The sequence below is a fragment of the Lichenostomus cassidix genome, chromosome 8 (genome assembly GCF_008360975.1).
Source record: "Lichenostomus cassidix isolate B80296 chromosome 8, HeHo_3.0, whole genome shotgun sequence".
In the NCBI taxonomy this organism is placed as follows: Eukaryota; Metazoa; Chordata; class Aves; order Passeriformes; family Meliphagidae; genus Lichenostomus; species Lichenostomus cassidix.
The window spans coordinates 27,726,486-27,748,350 of NC_139489.1; the positions used below are offsets into that span (position 1 = coordinate 27,726,486).

The 21,865-nt window shown below is 40.7% G+C and overlaps 1 protein-coding gene across 2 annotated transcripts in view; it reads left to right on the forward strand.

Annotated features, from left to right (window-relative positions):
- The window catches only part of LOC146434208 (BMP/retinoic acid-inducible neural-specific protein 3), a 198,612-nt gene that overhangs the window by 105,681 nt on the left and 71,066 nt on the right, over positions 1 to 21,865 (forward strand). For both annotated transcript variants that reach the window (XM_085068657.1, XM_085068658.1), the window contains exons 3-4: positions 358 to 548; positions 8,267 to 8,457. In XM_085068657.1, the coding sequence (XP_084924783.1) occupies positions 358 to 548; positions 8,267 to 8,457 (382 nt within the window). The remainder of the gene's footprint in view (positions 1 to 357; positions 549 to 8,266; positions 8,458 to 21,865) is intronic.

The following is a 21,865-nucleotide window of genomic DNA, read 5'->3' on the forward strand; positions in this document are numbered from 1 at the left end:
TGGTCCAAATTTGGGTAAATCATTGCTTTCATTTCTGTTTCTGGCACATCTGCTTGTTTAGAGCCATATTCACATCAGAGGCCACACAAACCCAACAGGAGCAGCAGCAACCGAAGTGGCTTCGCTTTTATTTATTTCTTTCCCGCCAATTATTTTATTATGGACTACTGTCTGCACTTGTAATAAATAACCCTGGTTGCTTGTCCTGTCTATAACACATGACAGAGTATCCCTGTCAAGGTCTGTTGTAATTCCCAGCGAGTCGCCCCCAGCTACCCAGCAGAGCAGAGTCGTTTGCAAATGAAGGACATTTGTCTGAATGACACATTTCTGAATGAGAACTGCTTTGTTTTGCAGAGAGTTTGGCCGCTGGAAAGTAAACAATCTTGCTGTGGAAAGAAGAAATTTCCTTGGCTCCCCACTGCCACTCGCCCCCGAGTTCTTCCGCAACATCAGGCTACTGGGACGGCGCCCGACCCTTCAGCAGATCACAGAGAACCTGATCAAGAAATATGGGACACATTTCCTGCTCTCAGCTACCCTGGGAGGTAGGATTCATTCTGGGAAATATTAGGAACCAGCTGGGTGTGGGTGGACTAAAGTTGTTGGTCAGATTTGTTTCTCTGCAGATTTGTGCTGATCCTCCAAGGAGGAGGCTTGGGTGACTCTCTCTGAGGAGAAGGTTTTATCTACAGCTCTTGTGGTTCCTTCTTCTCTGTAAGCAATTTTATGCACAAAAAGAAATCCAGGTGCTAAGACTGAGGCACTCTACCTGAGCTCCCGGTGTGCTGCTCCTGGTCTTTTGGGGTCATTTTTTTGCACTGAGGTCATGAAGGACAGTGACACTTTTTTCTGTAGGTGACCCTTGTGACAGGTTACAGAAGTATCAGGGTCCATTGCAGTCCTGCAGAAATGAAGCCAGAAAACCAGAAACAAGTATTTCCAACAAAATCTTTTAATTTATGGGACTTTTAAAAGGCTTTGTCCATTGGAAAATCCCTATATTGTCACTCTGCCCTTTTTAGAATTAGTCCTCACTTAACCAGTGGGACTGCATTTTCAAAATGGGATGATGAGGCTTTGCTGTGTGATTCCCATTAACTTAATGGAATCTGCAACTTTCAGTCCCCACAGACTAATCTGGAAAGGGTAGCCCCATGGATAATTGGGATCCAGTCACCAGATGGATTGAGGAAATCCAGTGAAGAAGCCTAATGTTGGAAGGAGAGCATAAATTGTTCTGAATGGAAGATAATTAGTACCAGTGATTACCCATCTAGGCATTAGGAAATGAACTGACATTTCAGAAATGCAGCTCTATCCCATCGTGGGTGATAATATTAAAGATAATTCTGGTGATTGAGTGTCCTTCCAGCAGGACAGGCTTGTCGAAATCCTTTATTCACCTGAGGAATGGTTCTCTTTAATACATTTCATAACTGAATGCTAACCATTTGTAAAGGAAATGAGAGCCTTCCTAGTCTCTCTTGGCTGAGAGCTGAGATCTGTAACAGCCCAAATGGCTCACAGAGGCTTCCTTTTGAAGGAGACCATGCTAGAAACAAGAGCAATTTCTGTCTTGCTGTAGTTATTTCAAAAAATAAAGAGCTAATTCCTATCATTATTTAGGGAACTAGTAGCATTTCCATTAGAATTTTTAAGAACAATTTATGTGTGTTGACCAGCAACTTGTAACAAAAATCCCTGAAGTCTTTTAATTACTTCGAATATTTTTGCATGTAAATATACACTTTTTATAAGTGACTGATTTCTTGAGCATAGAACACATGGCACATTTGAATAAAAAAACTAACTGCTGATGAGAAAGAAAATTTTTCTTAAAATATAATATACTTCCTTTGAAGACATTTGAAATTTCTAGCTCAGACGTTCAATATTGTCCCCAAAGCCTCAGGATTTGCTGCAGGGAAATCACCTTTCTCACCTCACAAAGGCTCTAAAATGCAGTTGCTGCCACAGCCTTGCCCAAATTTTCACTCAGAGGGAGACAGTGTTGACTTTGGGGCTCTGTCACTGCTTAATGAAGTCAAAGGGAGTTTTTGTATTAACTTGGGTTTTCATTTAGGCCCCTAGTCTCAATTTTTAGGCATGATTTGAGGCACACCTGCTGCCTTCCATAATCACTGGATGGGTGCTGAATACTTTGAAAAATTGGTTCAATTACAATAATTACAGGGAATTAGTAATTTCTAAGAAAGCTTTCATGAGGTATCTAATAAACCCATACTTTCCTGGATGTGGTAGTTCTCATTTTTGGGCTAGATTGAATGGGGATTCCCACAGATGCTTGTCCACACTTTATTAACATGCAATTAGATTTTTTTTTTATTATTTCAATAATGTATTAGTACTTTCCCTTTAATTACAAGTTGTTTTATTGTGAAAGCTTGTCACTTATGCAGCTCGTTAAAAGCAGAAGACCAAATGGAGTGTGCACAGTGCTTTTATTTAATGAATCCCCAATCATCTGTATTCATGGACAGAAAGGAAAACTTGGCAAATGAACGATTCTGTGCTAAGATTTGTGTGCCTCTGTGACCATTTGGTTTCCATAAAGATCCCTTTTTGAGCATAAAGGGAACTCTTGCACATGGTTGGTTGTGATACATCCCCAGTCTTTATTCACAAACACAGAAATACACTCCTCGAGGGCATTCGGAAATGAGAACTCAGGGAAAACAAAGTTCTCTGTTTCTTGCTGCCACAAGATAATGCAGAAAGTGACATTTCTCACTGCTTTTATTTCTCATGTAAATGTTATCTTCTTGTGACACAAGATGTCCATGATCAGCAACTCCAAGCCGCACGATTGAAGGATCTGTGTGACCCAGCAGACTGAAAAGTCACTTTTCCTCCTTTTCTCTTTTTCCTGCACACATATCATGCAATGATGGTCCAATGGTTTGCAGAAAAAGGTGTGCAGCCGTGAGCTTCAGAGCTGGAGGGTGTTGGGAATCCTGGGGTTCTGCAGTGGGAGAAGTGTAGGAGGACAAGACCAAATCCATCCCGCGGAAAAGAATCCACTCGAACACCGTTCCTGCAGAAAAGGCCATTTAGCACAGCACAGAGCTGGTGAGGAGGATAATTAGCACACCACAATGAGATGATAGCTCTTGTTCCAGGCATTTGGGTGAAGTGAGGCTGATTTTGGGTGCTTTGCAAGAAGAAGATTGTGGGCTTTGCAAGTAAGTCCTCCTTGCATCCGGAAACTGCTCTGAATTAACCATTTTGCAGTGCAATGCCAAAGCTTCTTATGAAAAGAGAACCTTGTTAGGCAACTGGCTAAATGGTCATCTGAAGTGTTCCAGTGTCGCTGTTGAGCCACTAGCAGAGAAAGAAGACACGGATTCTCAGCGTGCCATAAAAAAAGAGAGCTTTTATTATTTGATTCCAACTTATATAGACTTTTCAGAGGTCACTCAGATTGGTGGGTCAGAAACCTCCCCCCAGGCCTGATTGGCCAGGCCTGAACTGTCCAAATCTCGAGACACTGTTTTTAATAACATCCAAACTTTATCTTTGTTTATAAAACACAGGAAAAGATTCTCATGGGAAAGACCTGTGCTAGCCACATTCCAGGTCGGTTTATTTTTGCTGCTGTTGTCAGTCATCTTTGCTCAAGGTGTTCATTACCAGAGCATCAATCCATTCAGCTCCCGGGTCAGGAAATAGCCCTTGCTGCTGTTGAAGGCTTTGTGAATGGGAAGGAAAGAAGCAGTTTGATCTTTAAAACAGAGGATCCTAACAGGTGTGGGCAGATCAGCTTGGCCCCAAGCTCTCTCCACTGATTACAGCCCTGCTAGTGTGGTGGTCACACCTTTACTGTTCCATCAGTGCCGGGTTTTCTCTCCCTGATTAACATTCCCCCAGAGCTGCGTGTTGTTCTCCCTGCAGAGAGGGGGGAAATTGTCAGGTGGTGTAGAACAGTGAATATCAATGAATTCCCAAGGATTTATTAGCACTTACACTAACTGCTGCTATGACCTTTGCTTTCTACAACACTCTTTCAAGGTAAGATACAAACTGTTGGCAAATAAAGGAAGGAGAGGACAGGCTGAAATGACTGATGTGAGGAAGAAACTTGAAAATTTCACATCAGACTTGCAAACACCAGTCACCCCCCCCCCGTCTGGGTATGTAAATTTGCCAGCATTTAGGATTATGGAAGCTAAGGGGAGGAAAAAAAGCACAAAATATATTAACTTTCTTTCTTCTCCCATCTACTTAATGAAGAAAAAATTTAAATCCTGAAACAGATGGTCTGTATAGAATTAACGTGCACTGTTATTCACTGGCACCATGGAAATGATACCACATCTGGCCTGACATTAATTTATATCGTTTTTGAGCCTGTGCATTTCCATCAGCATCTGCTTAAGTTTGGGAAAATGACCTGATAAAACCCTAATGGTACCTTTGGTGATCCAGACAGGAATAGATTTTCCACTAGCTAGTAGTAGCTGGTGTATTTATTTAGGTGTATTTGTTTAGGCAGCAGCTGAGGTTTTTTTATTTATTCAGAAACCTTTGAGGAGCTCATAGGCCAAAGACCTTTAGTCCTTATAAGATACCTTCCTGTGTATGAGGAGAGAGCTCTGTGAAGGTATCTGTGGGTTATGCTCACTTACAGCTGCCTTTGAGTGTTGTTTTACTCCTGTTTCCTCACTTTATGATATGAGGTGATGGGAATTGCTTGGATCACTGTCTTTTCCTACCACTTCCCAGTCAACAGATGAAATTATGAAACATCAAGGTCTGTAATCCCTTCATTACAAAGATGGGGGTATAGGCAAACAATCTCTCCCTAACTGAGGCAGAAAATAGCACTAAATATTTAAATCATATGAATATGTATTGTTATGTATAACAAAATGTATTTACACTTTCAATAGACAGTTATATTTAGCTGCAGTTGTTACAGCATTATTCCAATTCCACCATGTTGATGGAGATTTGCATTTTTAATTTAAATAATTCCTGAATTTGTTCTTAAGATGAACACAAAATTAATTTCTAATTTCTGAATGCCACTTACAAACAGTTATGTAGGAGCCTTGATTCTAAATAGCCACAGATGGGTTGTATATCTGGGTAAATTTCTCCATACCTATTTTATCTATTTTTTTTTAACATCATGTGGAATAACTTTCTTAACTTAGGAGCTAGTTTAACTTATAAATATAAACCATGGAAAATATGTTCCTATAAACCTAGGAAGAATTAAATACAGAGGAGGTTAAGGGCTGGTTGGTACATTCCTGGACACAGTGCCAAGGTCAGTGTAGAGTGTGAACATAATTTTTCTGTCCCTTCAATTACAGTGAAACATCCTGCAGTGAACCACTAATTTCTTGAACCACTCATTGGGCTATGTGGCATTGTTTTGTGAGCATAAACAAGTGTTTTCATGCTGTTTCCTTTCAACCTGAGAAAGTGAAGTTTTCTGTCTCTTGAATTTTGGGAAGGAGAGAGAATGCTGCTCTCAGAGCTTGGGGAAAGCACAGCTGGGAGGATTTGATGCTGAATAATCATGTTTTCTTAGTGCTCACTGTCATTGCTCCTTTTCAATTCTTAAAATTCATAACCTTGAATTGTTTTGTAAATCACACATTTTTTTAGCTGATGCTTGAATATCTTCTCAGCCTGTTTTATGGTAACCAGTGAACAACAAGATTCATCCATGCTGTCAATGGGACAAAAGAGTCTCTTTTGGCTTGGGTTTCATCTTCTCCAGATTAACTTAAAACCCAAATTGTCTCCCCCAAATCAGAGTTGGCGGTGTTAGTTCCCAAACCCTGGAGTTCTGGGTGCCAAAGGGAGCCCTTTCACAGTTCTGCAGGGACAGACGTGCCTAAGCACCAATTTTTGGGGGAATCCTCTTCTAGGAAGAGCTCAATCACCTCTGACCAATGAAAAACTCCGTGAAAAGTCTTTTGAACAGCAGATATTTTTGAACTCTGCCTGATGGCACTGCTGGTGCACATAGTGCCTGGGAATGGCAGTGATGAGCAGGACTGCTTGTGGGAGATACCATGTAAACAATCATAGCCATTTCAGTCCCGTTACAAAGGACAAAACCCAAAAGGTACCTGTGGCACAGAGGGTGCAGGGCAGGGGATGTCAGGGCAGCCTACCTGCCAGAGCACACCCAGCAGCAGCTGCCATGGAGAGTGGAGGATCAGGCAGGACAAGGCTGATGGGATGATGTGATAACTCTGATGGAGCTCAAAGGTTCTTTTCTTGTGATGTTCTAATCAAAACAAAATTTCTTCAAGGCAGGGATCCAGGGGCAGCCTTAGCTTCTCTGGGCACCCTGTGCCAGGGCATTCTCACCCTCCCAGGGAGGAATTCCTTCCCAATATCTGCTCTAAACCAGGTCTTTGCAGTTCCACAAACAGCTGCACAAAGCCCCTGGCTGAAATCTCAGCCCACTCCATTGCTCTTCATCCCAGAAACATCTTCCATCCTGGCTGGAGTCCCACAGCAGGTTGTGACAAGGCAGGTTTTATTGCATGGGCATAGCTGAACGCCAGCAAAGCTGGAACCTAGAGCAGGTTCTGATGGCAGATTTCTCTCTGAGTACAATTTATTAGAGTTTGCTGTGCTTTCCCAGTCCCCTCCCCACAGCAGTTTGAACTTTTATCTGCTTATTACAGGAGAGAGATTGAATAACTGGGTGGGGAAATCGTGGTATTTATGGAGAGGAGGCTGTGTTAATTCCTGGTTCTTTGGAGCTTCAGGCAATTAATCCCTGCATTGATGACTTCATGCACAAAATAATGACCCATTAGGAAACTGTAGGAGGAGAAGTGAGTGTAGTGGTGGAAAGTGAAGCAAAATCCAGCTGGAATAGCCACCTGTCCCTTCCAGGGCAAAAGGAACACACTGGACAAGCCTGCAGGTCTAATTAGATAAAAGGCTCCTGTATAGTGCCAGTTTTGGCTGTGTGAGGTCTGAAGGGCTTGACTGTCCTCTGAATTTCTGAGAGATCAGGAAACACACAAGGCACATTGGGGAAAAAGGAGTGTGCTCATGTTAACCAAAGACAAATTTTGTGAGTCAAAATTTGCCAGCAGATGTGATCCCCTGCATGGAGGCACTGATCCTCCCAGCCCTGCTCACCACCAAGATTAGCTCCCTTTAAAGATGATGTCATGTTCTCATCCTGGATTTTATCCTTCCACAGCTATTACTTTTTGGCACGCCAAGCGATGTGAAGTTGGCATCCCAGGCTCTGCATGGGCACAGTGCCACTGCAGCAGATGGCTGAGCAGGGAAAGTAGCACAAGTGGCAAGGCAGACCTTAGCAGGGTAACTTCCTTTCCAGGAACAAGGAAAAGGCACTCAGTGGAGCTGTTCAGCACCTAAAATCCAGGTTTAATGGCATTATTAATCAATTGTTGAGTTGAGTCTTGAATAATGTGGGTAACCAAACACAGGCTCAGAGAGTGAAAAAAGTGCTTTTGTCGTTATTTTGGTCATAAATGGCACAGAAGAAAATATTGGGTCAAGAAATTACTTTTCCAATTTGTTTTCTGAAATAAAGAGTTTTGCCTAAACACTTTGCTAAATGAATTATTTCTTGTTTAGCCTGAAATACAGGAAAAAATATCCATGAACTAGCCAATAAACATGGAATATTTGACACCATCAGTAGGTCTGTTCTGGAACTGTTCCTAAGAACTCACTCAGTTAAGCAAGTAAGACTTTCGGTTTTCAATAATATTACAGAAATTAAAATGTCTGAATTCAACAGTATTTACCTCTATAAAGAGACAGGAAGTGAGAAATCCACAACACAAGATGCTGGAGCTTCTATTTTCTTTTGGAAATACACCAACTTTCCAAAAACCTCACACTTCTCAGCTATAGAAATTTGGTCAAAGGCAGCTGTTTGATCAGATTTCAGGCCCTGCTGAATTGATTAGAAAGCACACGGTTGCCCATAACAAGGTGGAACAAGGTGCCTTTCTCCTGAAATCAGCCATGGCAGGTGTTCTGAGGGAAGGAAACAAGCAGAAGTCTCAAGTATTGCACTGGTTTCATTTTCTTTTATGCTAACATTGAGCACTATAAAATGAACTTATTAAGTGACGTTGGAAATAAACATATTTTAGTGACCTTGGAAACAAACATCCAGCTTGGAGCACATATTTTATATGTTCTTCAAGCTGAATGTGCACAGAATGTCTCTGTACTGCTGGACATTGCTGATGCCTGCTGGGGTTTCTCTTTCCCTGCCCAGGAGAGGAGTCACTCACGATTTTTGTGGACAAACGGAAGCTGAGCAAGAGGTCGGAAGGAAGTGACCCCAGTGCCAACAGCTCTGCAGTGACCCTGGAGACTCTGCACCAGCTGGCAGCTTCCTACTTCATCGACAGGGACAGCACCCTGCGCCGGCTGCACCACATCCAGATCGCCTCCACCGCCATCAAGGTAGGGACAGCGCCAGGACACTCCTGCAGGACACATCCCAGTGCTCCCCCAGGGAAATGGGCTTTGGTTAGCATTGCTAGCCAAATAATTGGGTTTATTCTAAGCTTTGTTACCTGAATCAAAGCATTCTGTTTCTAATGGAGATTCTAGTGTGGAAGAGGGTCTGAAGATGCACTAAGGATATTAGTGATGAATGAGATGTAATTTGGCTGACACAGAAGTGTTTATAGAAGGGTTTGGTTATTGAGACAACTTCATGTACATGTCTGCTCACTAACTCCATTTATAGACAGATTTATATTTCTCATACTTTTTTTTTTTAATATAGTTATTGTGCTCCTGTGCCTGACTTTTCTTTTTTTTTTTAATGACCTTTAGAACAATTTGGAGCTCTTAGCTCTATAGTTTTATGGAGATGTGTTATTTTCTGTTAGAGCTCGTTTTAGCACAGTTTGTCAGTCAAAGCTCCCTCTGTGCTGACTGCTGCAGGTCACTCCCAGCACTGGAATATGTTTGGTCAAATCAGTGCCCCAGGTAGGACACACAGCAACAACTGTCCTCCTGGGGAGATCTGCAGCCTTATGGTACTCGCTTGAAATATCCTCTCCAAGCTAATTTCCAGCATCAAAGGGCAAATAAAATTGTAAACTGCAGTTGGATGTGTAGTAATTATGAAGATCTTAATGAAAGAATTGATTTAGGATCCTTTCTGCTCATTGGACCTTTCCACTGGTAACCAAGATCTTCACTAAAGACACCCAAAACCAGAAGCAATTCCCAACTGCCTTAGCTGTTACTCAAATAAATACAAATTTACTTCCTTGGAAGTGTCTTTCCAGGGAGAAGGACAGAACCAGAATTTGTGGCTCCACAGCACATGTGCTGGCATGTGGAGCATATTCCCACAGGAATATCCATCCATCCAGGAAGGGTGGCATGGCAGCTCAGCCCAGCTCAGGGCTGGTCATCTGCTGCTGCCTGCTGGGGTTTGGCTGTTCAGGCAGCAGAACAAACCCAGGGTTTGGCTGTTCAGGCAGCTGAGAGGGCAGCAGAACAAACCCAGGGTTTGGAGGATGAACTGGACTTGGAAGAATTGGTGTTGGAGGAAGAACTGGACTGGGAGGTTGGGGTGAGGTGGGATTGGATTCTTCTGCCAGGCAGCTAGTGATGGGACAAGGGGAAATGGCCTCAGGTTGTCCCAGGGTAGGTTCAGGATGGATTTTAGGAAAACCTTCCTCTCTAAAAGGGTGGTCAGGCACTGGATGGGGCTCTCCAGTGGTGGAGTCACCATCTTTGGAGGTGTTCAAGGAGTGAGTGGGTGAGATGTGGGTTGGTTGAGGTAGTGGTTTGAAGGCTGATGCTCTTGGAGGTCTTTTCCACCTTAAAGGTTCAATAATTCCATGATCCTTGCTGCAGACCATGGTGTCACCCATCCCTCTGACCTGACTTACCTTCAGAACAGGACTGGTTATTGAGTAAATGTACAGCAACCCTTAAAACCAGGCTCCTTCCACATCCAAAAATTCCTTCTATATGAAGAAAAATGATGGGTGCAACCGTGGTGACTCAAGTGACAGAACACAGAAATGTGGAGACAAAACACTGCATGAAAGAAATTTGCCCTTTCTAGTCACTGAAATATTTTTTATAAAATTTGCGTTACAACGCAAAATTCAACCTTGCTCACCTACAATTTACAGAACGAACCTACTGCACCTCCAAAGATTTCTACAAACACTACAAATGAAAGATTTCTGTCCAGCCCACCACTGAGGTGGATGCAAACCAAGCCTTAGTCCACCAGCAAATCTGATTTGGTTAATTGACAGCAGGAGCCTCCAGGAAATGGTTCTTCTCTGATAAATGAAACCCTGGCTTCTTCCACTGCTTCCATTGAGAGGCTGGGAACATTTGCATGACAAATTTCTACTGTCAGAACACTTAATTGAACAAAAAACCTGTTTCTGTTGAAAAGCAGAAGCACGAAAGCAGCCAAGGAAGGCATTTCTTTATTCTATACGCACAGGTTTTTGAACGACTTCTGTTTTTAGATTGGAAAACCATCAAGTAAAGTTTTAGATCCAGGCTGTAAGTAGCACATTTGAAGATTAGTCATTAAAACATATATATTTGACATCTGAGTTAGACTATGCACAGAGCTGCTGAAGCAGATCTGTGTCCCAGCTTGAGGGTTGATTTGGGAGAAGTGACACCCTGAAGGGCCTGGAGACCAGGGTGACCACCAGACCCTCCCCTCCTGTGCTCCTGCAGATGGAGTGACCCCAGGGCTTGCCACACCACTGGTTCCTGAGCAGCTTTTTAAGTCCCAGTGTCACCAAAACTGCGGGGGAAACAAAAACTCTCCAACACCATTTTAATGTTAGACCATCAAGGCATTACTTTCCTCTAGCCAGAATGTGCAATGGAAATAATTTCATTCACACATTGCCCGGGTTGTGCAGAGAAAATCATTCCATCAAACATGATTCTTTACTAGATTTTTCACATATTTATACAGACAAAACCCAGAGAAATTCATTGGCTCAATGTTCATCACTCCCAAATGATACAATTCTTAGTATTTGGTTTCCTATGGCTATTGATCCCTTCGCCTTCAATACCAATTAGATCCTCATTCTTGGTTCTCTTATGGATCTTTTCCCAGGCCAGATGTCTCTGACACACCAGGGGAGATGTTTGGGTGTCAATTTTGGTTAATGGTCATTAAAGGTCTCTTATTTCTTGTGTATCTTCCATGCCACTCCCAGTCTTGGAAGTTAAGCTCATCAAGCCTCACCCAGGGATCAGAGTCTTTAGAAAAGAAACTTTAATTCCTTTCCTCTGGGCAAAGATGAACAACCCCCTGACCAAAGTTAGTTAAAAATGAAAAAAGTATCATTTCCAACACCAGCACCCTCTGTGTTTGGCTTGCTCACCACAGCTCTGCTCAAAGCCTTCCTCTGCACCAGGGATTTGCCAAAGCAGACCAGGAAAAGCTCTCTCAGATTGGCATAACTCCCTTTTGAGCAGCATCAGAGAAATCCAAGGTAAAGGTACTGCAACAGGTTGAGGAATCCCTAAAATTCTAAATCAATACTACAAGTTTTCCCAGTGATACATAATCATTTCTTGATTGCTGATTAGTTAGCAACAATAAAAAAATCCTGTTCAGGACCTAGTTAGTATTTAATACTATCATTTTTTTATTAATTTTGCATGGTGTTTTCATATGCAGCATTCTAGACTCTACCATACTCACAGAGTTGGTTATATTTTAGGAAGAGAGAGCTGAGAGTATCAAAAATGCTGCCTATAACTCATGCTCTTATAGGAAGAACATAACTACCCTTTTGGGAGTGCATATCTGAATAAACCGACCAAACAGAAATACTATATGGAACAGAAAAGACTTTCAAACACAAATCAAAAGGCCTGACATTTGCAGTTAAATCAGAGCACTCCAGTGCACAAATGAGATCTGCCACTCCAGTTCCTGGAGTTTGGGACTTCAAAATCAACAGGAATAATTTGCTTTGCTGTTTGACTTGTTGTTTGTCACATTTCCTGGGACGATGGGCAATCTGAAACTGCAGCAGGAGTTGGAAAAAACCAGCACAACTGCTTGCACACCAACTTCTCTTCTGATTGCAGTGTTCAGAAATGGCTGGGACACCTCTACAACCTTATTTGAGAAAAGAGATTGCAAATGCAATTTCTTTCCTTCAAAACCACACAGCCTCCCACAAACAAAGCCAGTATGTGTTTCTTCTTTTTTTCCCCCAAATCAGCATAAGCAACCTTTTTCAGGTTAGATTACATCACTCTCGCACCTTTTTATTCCTCTATTTCTTTGAAAAAAATGTGCTTGTTTTGTCCTAAAAAAAAAGGGGATAATTTTTATAAATACCTGATGTATCTTCTATACAAATTACTACATTAATTCTGTCTCCTTTCTTGTGATTTTTTGTTTCTCCTATTTATCTGTGGTTTAGGTCGTCTGGTTTGGGCATCGCAGACCAGGAACACATTAGTAAGATTTAATGATCATTTATTTATCAACAAAAAAATGAAAAAATAATGTTAGGGACAGAAATATTATCTACATGAGTAAAAGAGTAAGAGGTTTGGCCACTCAGTTCCTAATGATTCCAACCTCTCCAATTAATGTATTCTTCCTTAGTAGATTGAGGCCTTTACAGGACATGGAATGAGATCCTTTTAGTCTGTTGTGTTACAGAGCCAAACCAACAAGACAGCAAATATGAGGTGAGAATTATCAACCTCAATTAATCTTCTGGGAAAAAAAAATTAAAATGTCTATTCTTCTAAATTCTAGGGACATCTCTAGAAAGCAACATATATAATGAATCATTTTCTTCTCCCTTATGTAACTGAGAAATATAGCATTTGAGGAATTCTTGTTCTCATTAAAATTCATTGATATATGTGATAGCTGAATTTTTTCTTATAGGTCTTGATATATTCTTGTGGGACAGATGCAGAAAGACAGTATTTTGCTAAGTTTTTCTAGTTTTGTCATAGAGAAAGGAAAGCATAAAGAAGGGGGAAGTGAAAATTAACATTTAAGCCTTCAGTTTCTTAGTTTTTATTCACCTAGTGGAAAACAATAGCATTCAGAGCAAAATCAGCTAATGTGCATCATGAAGAATGAGTGGGAGGGATGAATTTGATGATTCAAGTTTGTTAATCAAATTTGTCCGTAATCAAGTTTGTTAGCTGTGACATAATTATCCTTAAAAGTAGCATTGAGGCTGCTGCTGATGGAGGCTTCACATTAATCACACAGACAATACACTGTTTATTCCACATTAAAAGAGCTAACATCATCCCATGGCGACATTTTCTGACTGGAAATCAAAATGTCCATGGGAAGAACCCATAGCTTGTACCAATATTTAACTTATTTCAAAGTCCCTGACATATACACTCTTTCAATATGATTTTAACACATGCATTTCAGTGCAACTGCTAAGGCTCATATGCTAAATCAACAGTTTGGAGCCTCCAGGGCCTCGTTGGAACCTCACCAGGTGCCTGAGGGCTGTGTCTCATTTGCATAACATTTACATGAACATACAGCCTGTTGTGTTTGAAATATTACATATCCAACATTACCTCCTTGGCAGGCTCATCTCAGAGGTGTTTTCCTGCAAAAATCTCTCTTCAGCTGCACGGATGGCTGTTGGTTCTCCTCATCAGCATCCTATTAGGGTGATGGGGTGTGCTCTGCTCTTGTCTAATAAAATCAGTTTATTAGAGTTGTGGCAGCAGAATGCAGATAAAGTCAGCATTATCTGACTTCCCCTTTCCCCCCAAGTTTTCCCCTTGGCCAGGGTGGTGCTGTTCATGAGAATACTCTGAGCCCTCACTATGCTGGCTGGTGACATAAAAACCACCTAATTCAATATTACTGAATAGTCACACTGCATGCTGCACAGTGATCAACAGCTCTGTTATAGCATTGCCATTAATGAAGGGAGCTGTCTCTGGAGGATATCCTGTTCCATCCCAGAATACACCTCCTCTGGGGGGAGCTGGACCAGGGCAATGCAGCAGAGGTGTTTTTGTGGGTCCAAACAGCTCTGGGACAGCCACGGTGCCACAGAGGAACAGATGCATAACTTGAATTTTCCACCGGCTATTTACAGCCAGATTACAGTCCATTTATTCCATCTGAGTGAGAAAGAATAAACATCCCTGAGAATGTGCCCTGTAATTCCAATTAAATTTTATTGTGCAATTTGCTTTTTACTTTCCCCCAACCACTTTTTTTTTCCCTTTGCTATGAGAGATTGAAGCATTTTGTTGCATCTGAAAAGTTTCGATTACAAAGAACAGAGCTCTATTGTGCTGGTAACTATATCTGATTATCTATAATTAACCCGTGAATGACTCATGGTGTGCTGTTAGAGAGGAAACTTAAGTGTAATGAAATTAGTTTCTCACTCAGAACTCAGACTGAAATACAGACCTTTTTTTTTTTTTTTTGGTTTCTTTGTTTTGTCTGAAAAAGCTTGCTTGGTTCAATTTTTTTTCTTTCATACCTCCTATTTGAATGTTTTTTTCTGCAGATTCAAGTAATTGCTGTAATCAAAAGTAGAACTGCTGGAATAATATAGAGCCTTGAGCTTTTGTCAGATTTCTGGCAAATTCTAAACCTCAACACTTCGCACAGTTTCTTATAAACAGCCACTTTTTGGGAAGCTTTTGAAATCCAGATCTTGAACCCTTCTTGCCCTCACTTTAGCCATTCAGTTTGTGGGTAGAATTTAAGGCTGCACAGCTGAGAAACCTTGCAAAGGACCAAAGATTGGGAAAGAAATTTGCCCAGCAACAGCTTTAAAGTGTAAAATCACAGCTAGAAGGAAAGTCCTGTAATAGCAGCTTTATTGATTTCACTGAAGGAATTAGATACAAATGTAAATTCAATTGTACAAATCTATGAAATTAAGGGACAGAAATTATTGATCCTTATCAAAAACGTGGGGCTTCAGCCCACTGATTTAAGGATGTCAAGGAAAAGCTGCAGGACAGATTTTCAAGGACAGGTATTGCTCAGGACCACTATGAAATTCCAAGTTCTCCATTACATTGGGAGGTCAGACTGCCTTCATCCAAGACCAAAGTTTGACATTTCTCCAAGGGAGAGTTAAAAATTAGGAAATATATAGAAATTGTGATCTCGAATATTTGTCTCCCCTGAAATTACTGGGAGAATTGAATATTTTGCAAGTTTCTTTGCAAATCTCATCCAATATTAAGAGCTTCACAAGTTCAGCTTGCTATTAATATGGTTAGTTATTAATTTTAAATGTAAATTTGGATCGTTATTTAATCTTGCCAAAAGAACTGGGACCTGCAATTAGACTTTGGGCATCAAAGGTAGCTAAGAAGTCTCTGTACCATCTTTTCCTGCACAGCACAGGATTTGTGTTTGTCTCACCATAAAAATGAAATACTTGAGGTTTCATACTTTTTTTACCTGGAAGCTGCAGGAGATCTTTGGATGAAATTCACCATAGGTAGAGTGAGATTTTGTGACTGCTATGTGTGGACTGTTCACTGATTCTAAGAACACACCAAATGTAAAGGTTAGGGAACTATTTCTATACCTTACTGAGGAATTTCAGGTGATGGTGTTAAAAAACCCTTTCATTCAGTTGGAGAGTTGAGTTTTAATTAAACTGAATCTCCAGAGCTGCTTTCTCTGGCAGGTAACACAGAGGTCAGTTCTTGAGCAGGTGTAAAACAGCAAAATTCATTATTTCAGACAGTGAGAGAAAAGGAGGGGGAAAACCTGAAGTACCTAAAGGGGCTTTCAAGAAGGCTGGAGAGGAACTTCTGAGAAGGACAAGTAGTGATAAGAGAAGGGGAAATGGCTTTAAGCTGAAGGAGGGCAGGGATAGATTGGGAAGGACTTGCTTCCTGGGAGGGTGGGGAGGCCCTGGCACAGGGTGCCCAGAGAAGCTGTGGCTGCCCCTGGATCCCTGCAAGCGTCCAAGACCAGGCTGGACACTGCGGCTTGGAGCAGCCTGGGACAGTGGAAGGTTTCCCTGCCCATGGCAGGGGGTGGCACTGGATGGGCTTCAAGGTCCTTCCAATCCAAACCATTCTGGGATTCTGTGATCCCAAACCCAGAGCAGCAAGTCAAAGCAGCAACATTTCCCTGATCTCTCTCAGTGCTCACTCAGCAGCATCACTGCCACCATCCATGGCAGCAGCTGCAGCATGAAGCACTCATAAAAAAGTGTGTCTGAGCAGCCTCTGATCCCAGCTACACCCTCGTTATCCTTGCAGCAGTGTGTGCAGAGGGGTAATGAGTGCAAGGAGTTATAACATCAGCAGCTCGTTGGCAGCACAGCGTGAGATGCTTTCAAAACAATAAAATAGCACATAATAGAGATGCTTGGATAAGCATTTTGGAAAGATTTTAGGTAACTGTTCTTCACCTAATAAAAAAACCCCCTCCAAAACACCACAAAACAACAACAGAAAAGGATAGAACACATGACATGATAGAGCAAAACAAATTGAAGGATTCTTCTTTTAGTTATGAATTTAGTCAGGGGAGAAGAGAAAAAAACAAACAGGGAAATGAAGAGTGCCAAATCCTGAGCAGGCTATAAATACACATATGTAAACGAGAAACCTTAACAGCACTCACACAACACTTGCCATCACAGTTGTCAAAAACCTGTAAACAATTCACACTACAGCTCCTTAAACGTTCCATACTTTTTTCCCACCCCTTCCCCTAAAAAAGTGAAACTAAAGTAAATAAACCCAGAAGATGGAGAAGGGTTTTAGTACTGAGAGCTCCACAGTGAACATATTGAACAGTGCAGCTAGAGCAGAGCTTTCCAGCACGAATTTGGAGGCACTCAGATTTGTACAGATTTCAATTTGATCTTTATTCTGGCAGGCTTGTGTATGGATTGGGAAACTTCAGCACTCTGCCTGTCCTCCACCCTCTAATTGGCAGCTACTGCCTGTCAGCAGGTCAGAGAATGTCAGGCAAGGACTCTAAAATTCACAGAACATTTCCCTGCCTCTGAGCTCCCAGAAATAGGAGATAGCATGTATCAACAGCTTGCATGGACACCGAGGTCAGATTAGGAAGGATATCTCAGACGGATGGAGACTCTGAGTCAGAAGAAATCAGCTTAGAGAATAATAAAAGGCTGCGGAAAGTTTTCTGTGTTCATATTATTTTTCCTAGAGAATTTTTGCCTATGTTGCATTTTTACATGTTTTGTTGTTGTGGTTGATGATTCAATCTGCTATCATCCCCTTTGATCTCTTCATTTAGTGTGAAGAATTATCCCTCATGTGGGAATCTTTCACAGCTAACTGGCACTGAGAGTTGTATCATTGCTGTCTTCTGCACTTCACTGCTATTTTTAGCTTGTAGACCTTCTCACGGTGCTTCAGCAGAATCTGCATGTCTGACAGCAAAACTATCATTTAATCTCTCACAAGATAATGCATATAATGCCTCTACATGCTGTAGCAGAGCTGAGTTTAAGAAAGGTTTCATTATTCATCCAGGAGACTTTCTGTACTACAGAGTGATCATTATTTCCAGATCTTTAATACCTGAAGAGCTGGAAGTTCCATCACTGTTTTGCAGACTTTACAGCACAATCCAGGGAGCAAAATAACAAGTGGTTCTAATTTTGCTTGGTGAGGTTCTGACCTTTTGCAATGAACAAACTCTACTGACGTCAGGGAAGTTTCTGTGCATTCATATTGATGTCACTGAGATTGGGGTTTCCACAGCTCAGCCTCAACCACCATCTTCCCAATTATCAAACTAGTCTTCCTTATTTCTCTCTAGATGACCCAACTTAACTCTTTAGTTCCCAGGGAATATTTAATACATTTCACGTGCTTTGGTTATTCTGCCTTTGAATTTTATTAAAGGCAATTTGAAAAGAAAGAATAAAAAGCCCCTTTTGTGTCACAGTTACAATAGTTCATAATTGTCCAACATATATAGTAATTCCACCAAATGGAGGGTATGGGAGTCTCCGAACTAAATGTAAATTTATAAGGAAATTTAATTTTATCTTCTCCAAGTGTATCTAGAGCCAGGCAAATGAAAAATCATTTCATGTTTTTCTGTCAGCTTTTCATGAAATCCTTAACATCTAAAATTAGGTGATGATAAAACTTAGATGATAATAGACAAAATGGTTTGAAGAAGGCCATTAAAATTTTTTTTCCTGTCATGTTTTATTCTATTTAAGCAGAGTTTATTCTAACTCCAATTCTCTGTTTGAAACACAACATTCCCATGAATACTGAGTCATTTTCAGAAATAAATAGCCAGTGTTCCTTCAGGCATGAAATAAAATGTGTTGGTCTGCTTCTCTTACTTTGCTATTGGCTTACACTGGGGAGGATCTGTCCTTCCTTGACGAAAATATCCCAACCTGGCAAGTCTGTAGCGTGTGACACAATGCTAGAACAATGAGATGGCTTAGAAAGAATTGTGCACTATATATCAGATACATATTCTTACTTATATTCTGATAAGTAAAAAGGCTTAAGGCAAATCTACAGTGGTATATACAAATTTAATTTGGATATTTACACGTGTAAGATCTTTAACTGAGAAAACAACTCTTGTCAAAAGGTTTTTCACCTGCCATACCATGAAAGGAGCTGGACATGCAGATATCTGGAAATGTTCTACCTCACAGGCTTGTCTGCACAGAAACAGCAAAAGCTGCAGGTGGTTGAGTTGCTTTCACTTCTGAGCAGAACAAAGTCCTTTCACTTCCACAGAACTCCACAGTGCTGACAATAAGCACTGCTTGCTTTTTATATGTTTCCTCTTTTTCCTTCTGAGCTTCCCTCCTTCCCTAGATTCTTATGCTGATAGGAACTCTGGCTCTCTCTTTTTCTGTTTTTTGGTGGAAGAACTGCACTTGCCCTCATGATTCATTGTTCTTTGCCCTTGGCGTTGTCTCATCTATGTCAGGACCAGAAAGAAATTAATAAACCCCCTTGGACAAGATCCTGTATTCTATATTCTAAATATTTATTCCTACCCATATAGGAATCGTTCATGTATATTTTAATGAACAGGTCTTGATATTTGGTAGGTCTTTCTATTCCCATGAACGAGAATGATTTGAAGGATTTTCCAGCTGGGCTCAGCAGTCTCCCTGGGTAATGTTGCCCTCAGAGCCTAATTCTAAGAGAAAACTTCTGTACATTAAAATATCTCTTCTTGTTTAGTTCATGAAATAACAATATTGAGAATCACCAGGTTCTCAGCCAGGACTTTCCATACGAATGCAGCAGCCTTATGAAATAAAGTTTAAAGCTTCAGCATTAAGTTGCTTTTCTTCTCTGACATAAATTCAGCAAGGCTTAATTCCCTTTAGCTTGATGGGGATTTGATGATTAAATTGTAGATCATTTAGCTGCCTAAGCTGTAGGTAGGTCTGCAAAGATGCAGGAAAACACACTAAAAGCAGTTGCATTAAAGAAGTTTAGCAAAACTGTAAATTGCGAGTTGGAGACACCAATGAGACAGAAAGGGCAAATATGCTACAATCATTCACCAGAGGGAATAAATGGGTGAGAAGTAATGAGGATGTAACCTAAAAATAAATGCCTGCACACATCTCTGTGAGGCAGGCAGACATCCCTGTTATGGACACTAATGTGATTCCTTGTGAGAGGCTGGGATGACAACCCCAGCAGGGGCAGCTTGATGGCAAAATCAAATGGACATGAGAAATGTCCTGCTGCAGCTGTGACCCTGAGTGAGGTGCTCTGAGCTGCAGCAATTCAGCAGGCTCTGGGCAGGAAATACCAGCCCTGGAAATGGCTTAAATTAGTAAATTGTTAGAGATGTTGCTGCAGAGAATATGGCAACTGAGTTTTAGAATGGCACAGAAGTGTATAATCAAAGGTGAGATCTCCATGGAAAGTTGAGTTCTTAATTAACCTGCCCTTATCATTTGGATTTTTAAGATCCAAGACTTTAAATGCCTTTCATGTTATTTTTAGGACCTATTGTTAACCTGTAGCTTTCTTGTCTTTAGCACAAATTTGGGGCGGGTTATTATAATTTTTTTTTCTCATAAAACAATATATATGTAATTTTTAAAACTGACCACATTAAAGGTAAAGTATTCCCAAATTATCCAAAGATAATTTTTATGTTTACCAAGATGATCTTTTTGTTGACACTTCACAAAGAAAAGGAGCATTTTCAACTTTTCATCCTGATTCAGGAAGGATTACCTTTTTTATTCACGCTTTCCCAACAAAAACAGCAAAAAAAAACCAAACCCAAAACCCAACAAACAAACAAACCCTCAACAACAAAAAACAAACAACCAAAAAAAACCAAACCAAAAAGAAATAAATTAAAAACCCCCAGAAAACCACCTCCCACAAAAAAAAAAATACATTCAACTGCAGTATTATTATGACTAATAATATCTGTTAGTCTTATAAATAGGCAAATCATTGCGTCTTTTTGAAACTAATGGGAACACAGTGAAAAATCCCAGTGGCCTCAACATCACCTATTGAAACTGAATTATCCATGAAGATACAAATCCTAATACCCTTGGGAAATCCTTGCATGGGATTTTGCAGTTGCATTAAAAGTAAGACAACCTCCCTTTACAGTGTGAGCCCCAAAATTTCTTTGGAGCCTTTTGTCCTTTATATAGTAATGGAATTATGTTTGGAAAAGGATGGGAAGTTGGGAATTGGGTTTTTCTTCAGCAGGCATCTTTGATTTTGCTTTCTACAGATACCTTGAGATTTTTATGGACGTGAAATATTATTTTAATTTGTATCTATACTCTTGTCTCTGTTTCTAATTTTATCTTCTAAACCAAATATATAGATTTCATTTACTGCTTGCTTCTCAGCTCTCTCTTTAGGCAATAAAAGCTGAGAAAAAATAATATTAGTGTTAATTTAAGTAAGATATGGGCAAGCAGAAGTAGCTAAATGGAAACTGAAACAAAATCCTCCGTTTTTATTACATTTTGGCTAACTCTATTACTTCTCTCTACGAGAACTTGACTGTCACCCATTCTTCAAGATTAATTAAAAGAGATAACCTGTTCTTTTGGACAGAATGCCTGTCCTTATTCTCTGTGTGAGGCTGATGCACCTTTGATTTCTGCAAGTGCAGGAAATAAAGGCTCTGGCACTGCTGCCCTGCCTGGTTTTCCAGCAGCCTCATTTCCTGCAAACTTCCCTCCTGCAATCCAGGAGGTTGCATGGGAATGTGGATCTGACAGGCAGCGGATTGAAAATGTCCTTGAACAGGGAAAATTGTGGCTGCAATGCCAGAGCTGTCAGTGCTGCCAGACTTGTTCCAATATTCTTGTGGATTCTCCAAGAAATTGCTCCCTGAGATAGTGGGGAATAGGCTTGAGCAGAGAGGTGATTGTAACCTATCAGACAAACCTGAATAGCCTTAAAAAATCACAGTGTTTTTAACAGATGTAACAGAGCAGAATTCAAACAGAGTGGATTCATTGCCAGTTCCTGAAATATTCTGATTTCTGAGGTATTTAATGTTTTATGTAAAGAGAATACATTTCTTTTTTTTTTTGTTATTTTATTGGAACAGTCTGGTTCACAGCAAATTCCTGGCAGTGGAGAAACAAAGAGGGAATAGAAGGATTAGGCTGATCTCTTGGGAAGCTTTAGTGCTGCATTCAGTAAAATTCAAAGTCATCTCCTTGCCCAGAAACTTGAAAGAAGTCCTTACTTCCTTTCTAATGAAGTTAATGGAAATTTTGCAATTATCTCTTTTGCAGAAAGATCAGGTTTACTGTTCCTATTCCATCTTACAGATGACAGACAAATATGATGGGAGTGTTTCCAGGTCTCCTGAGTT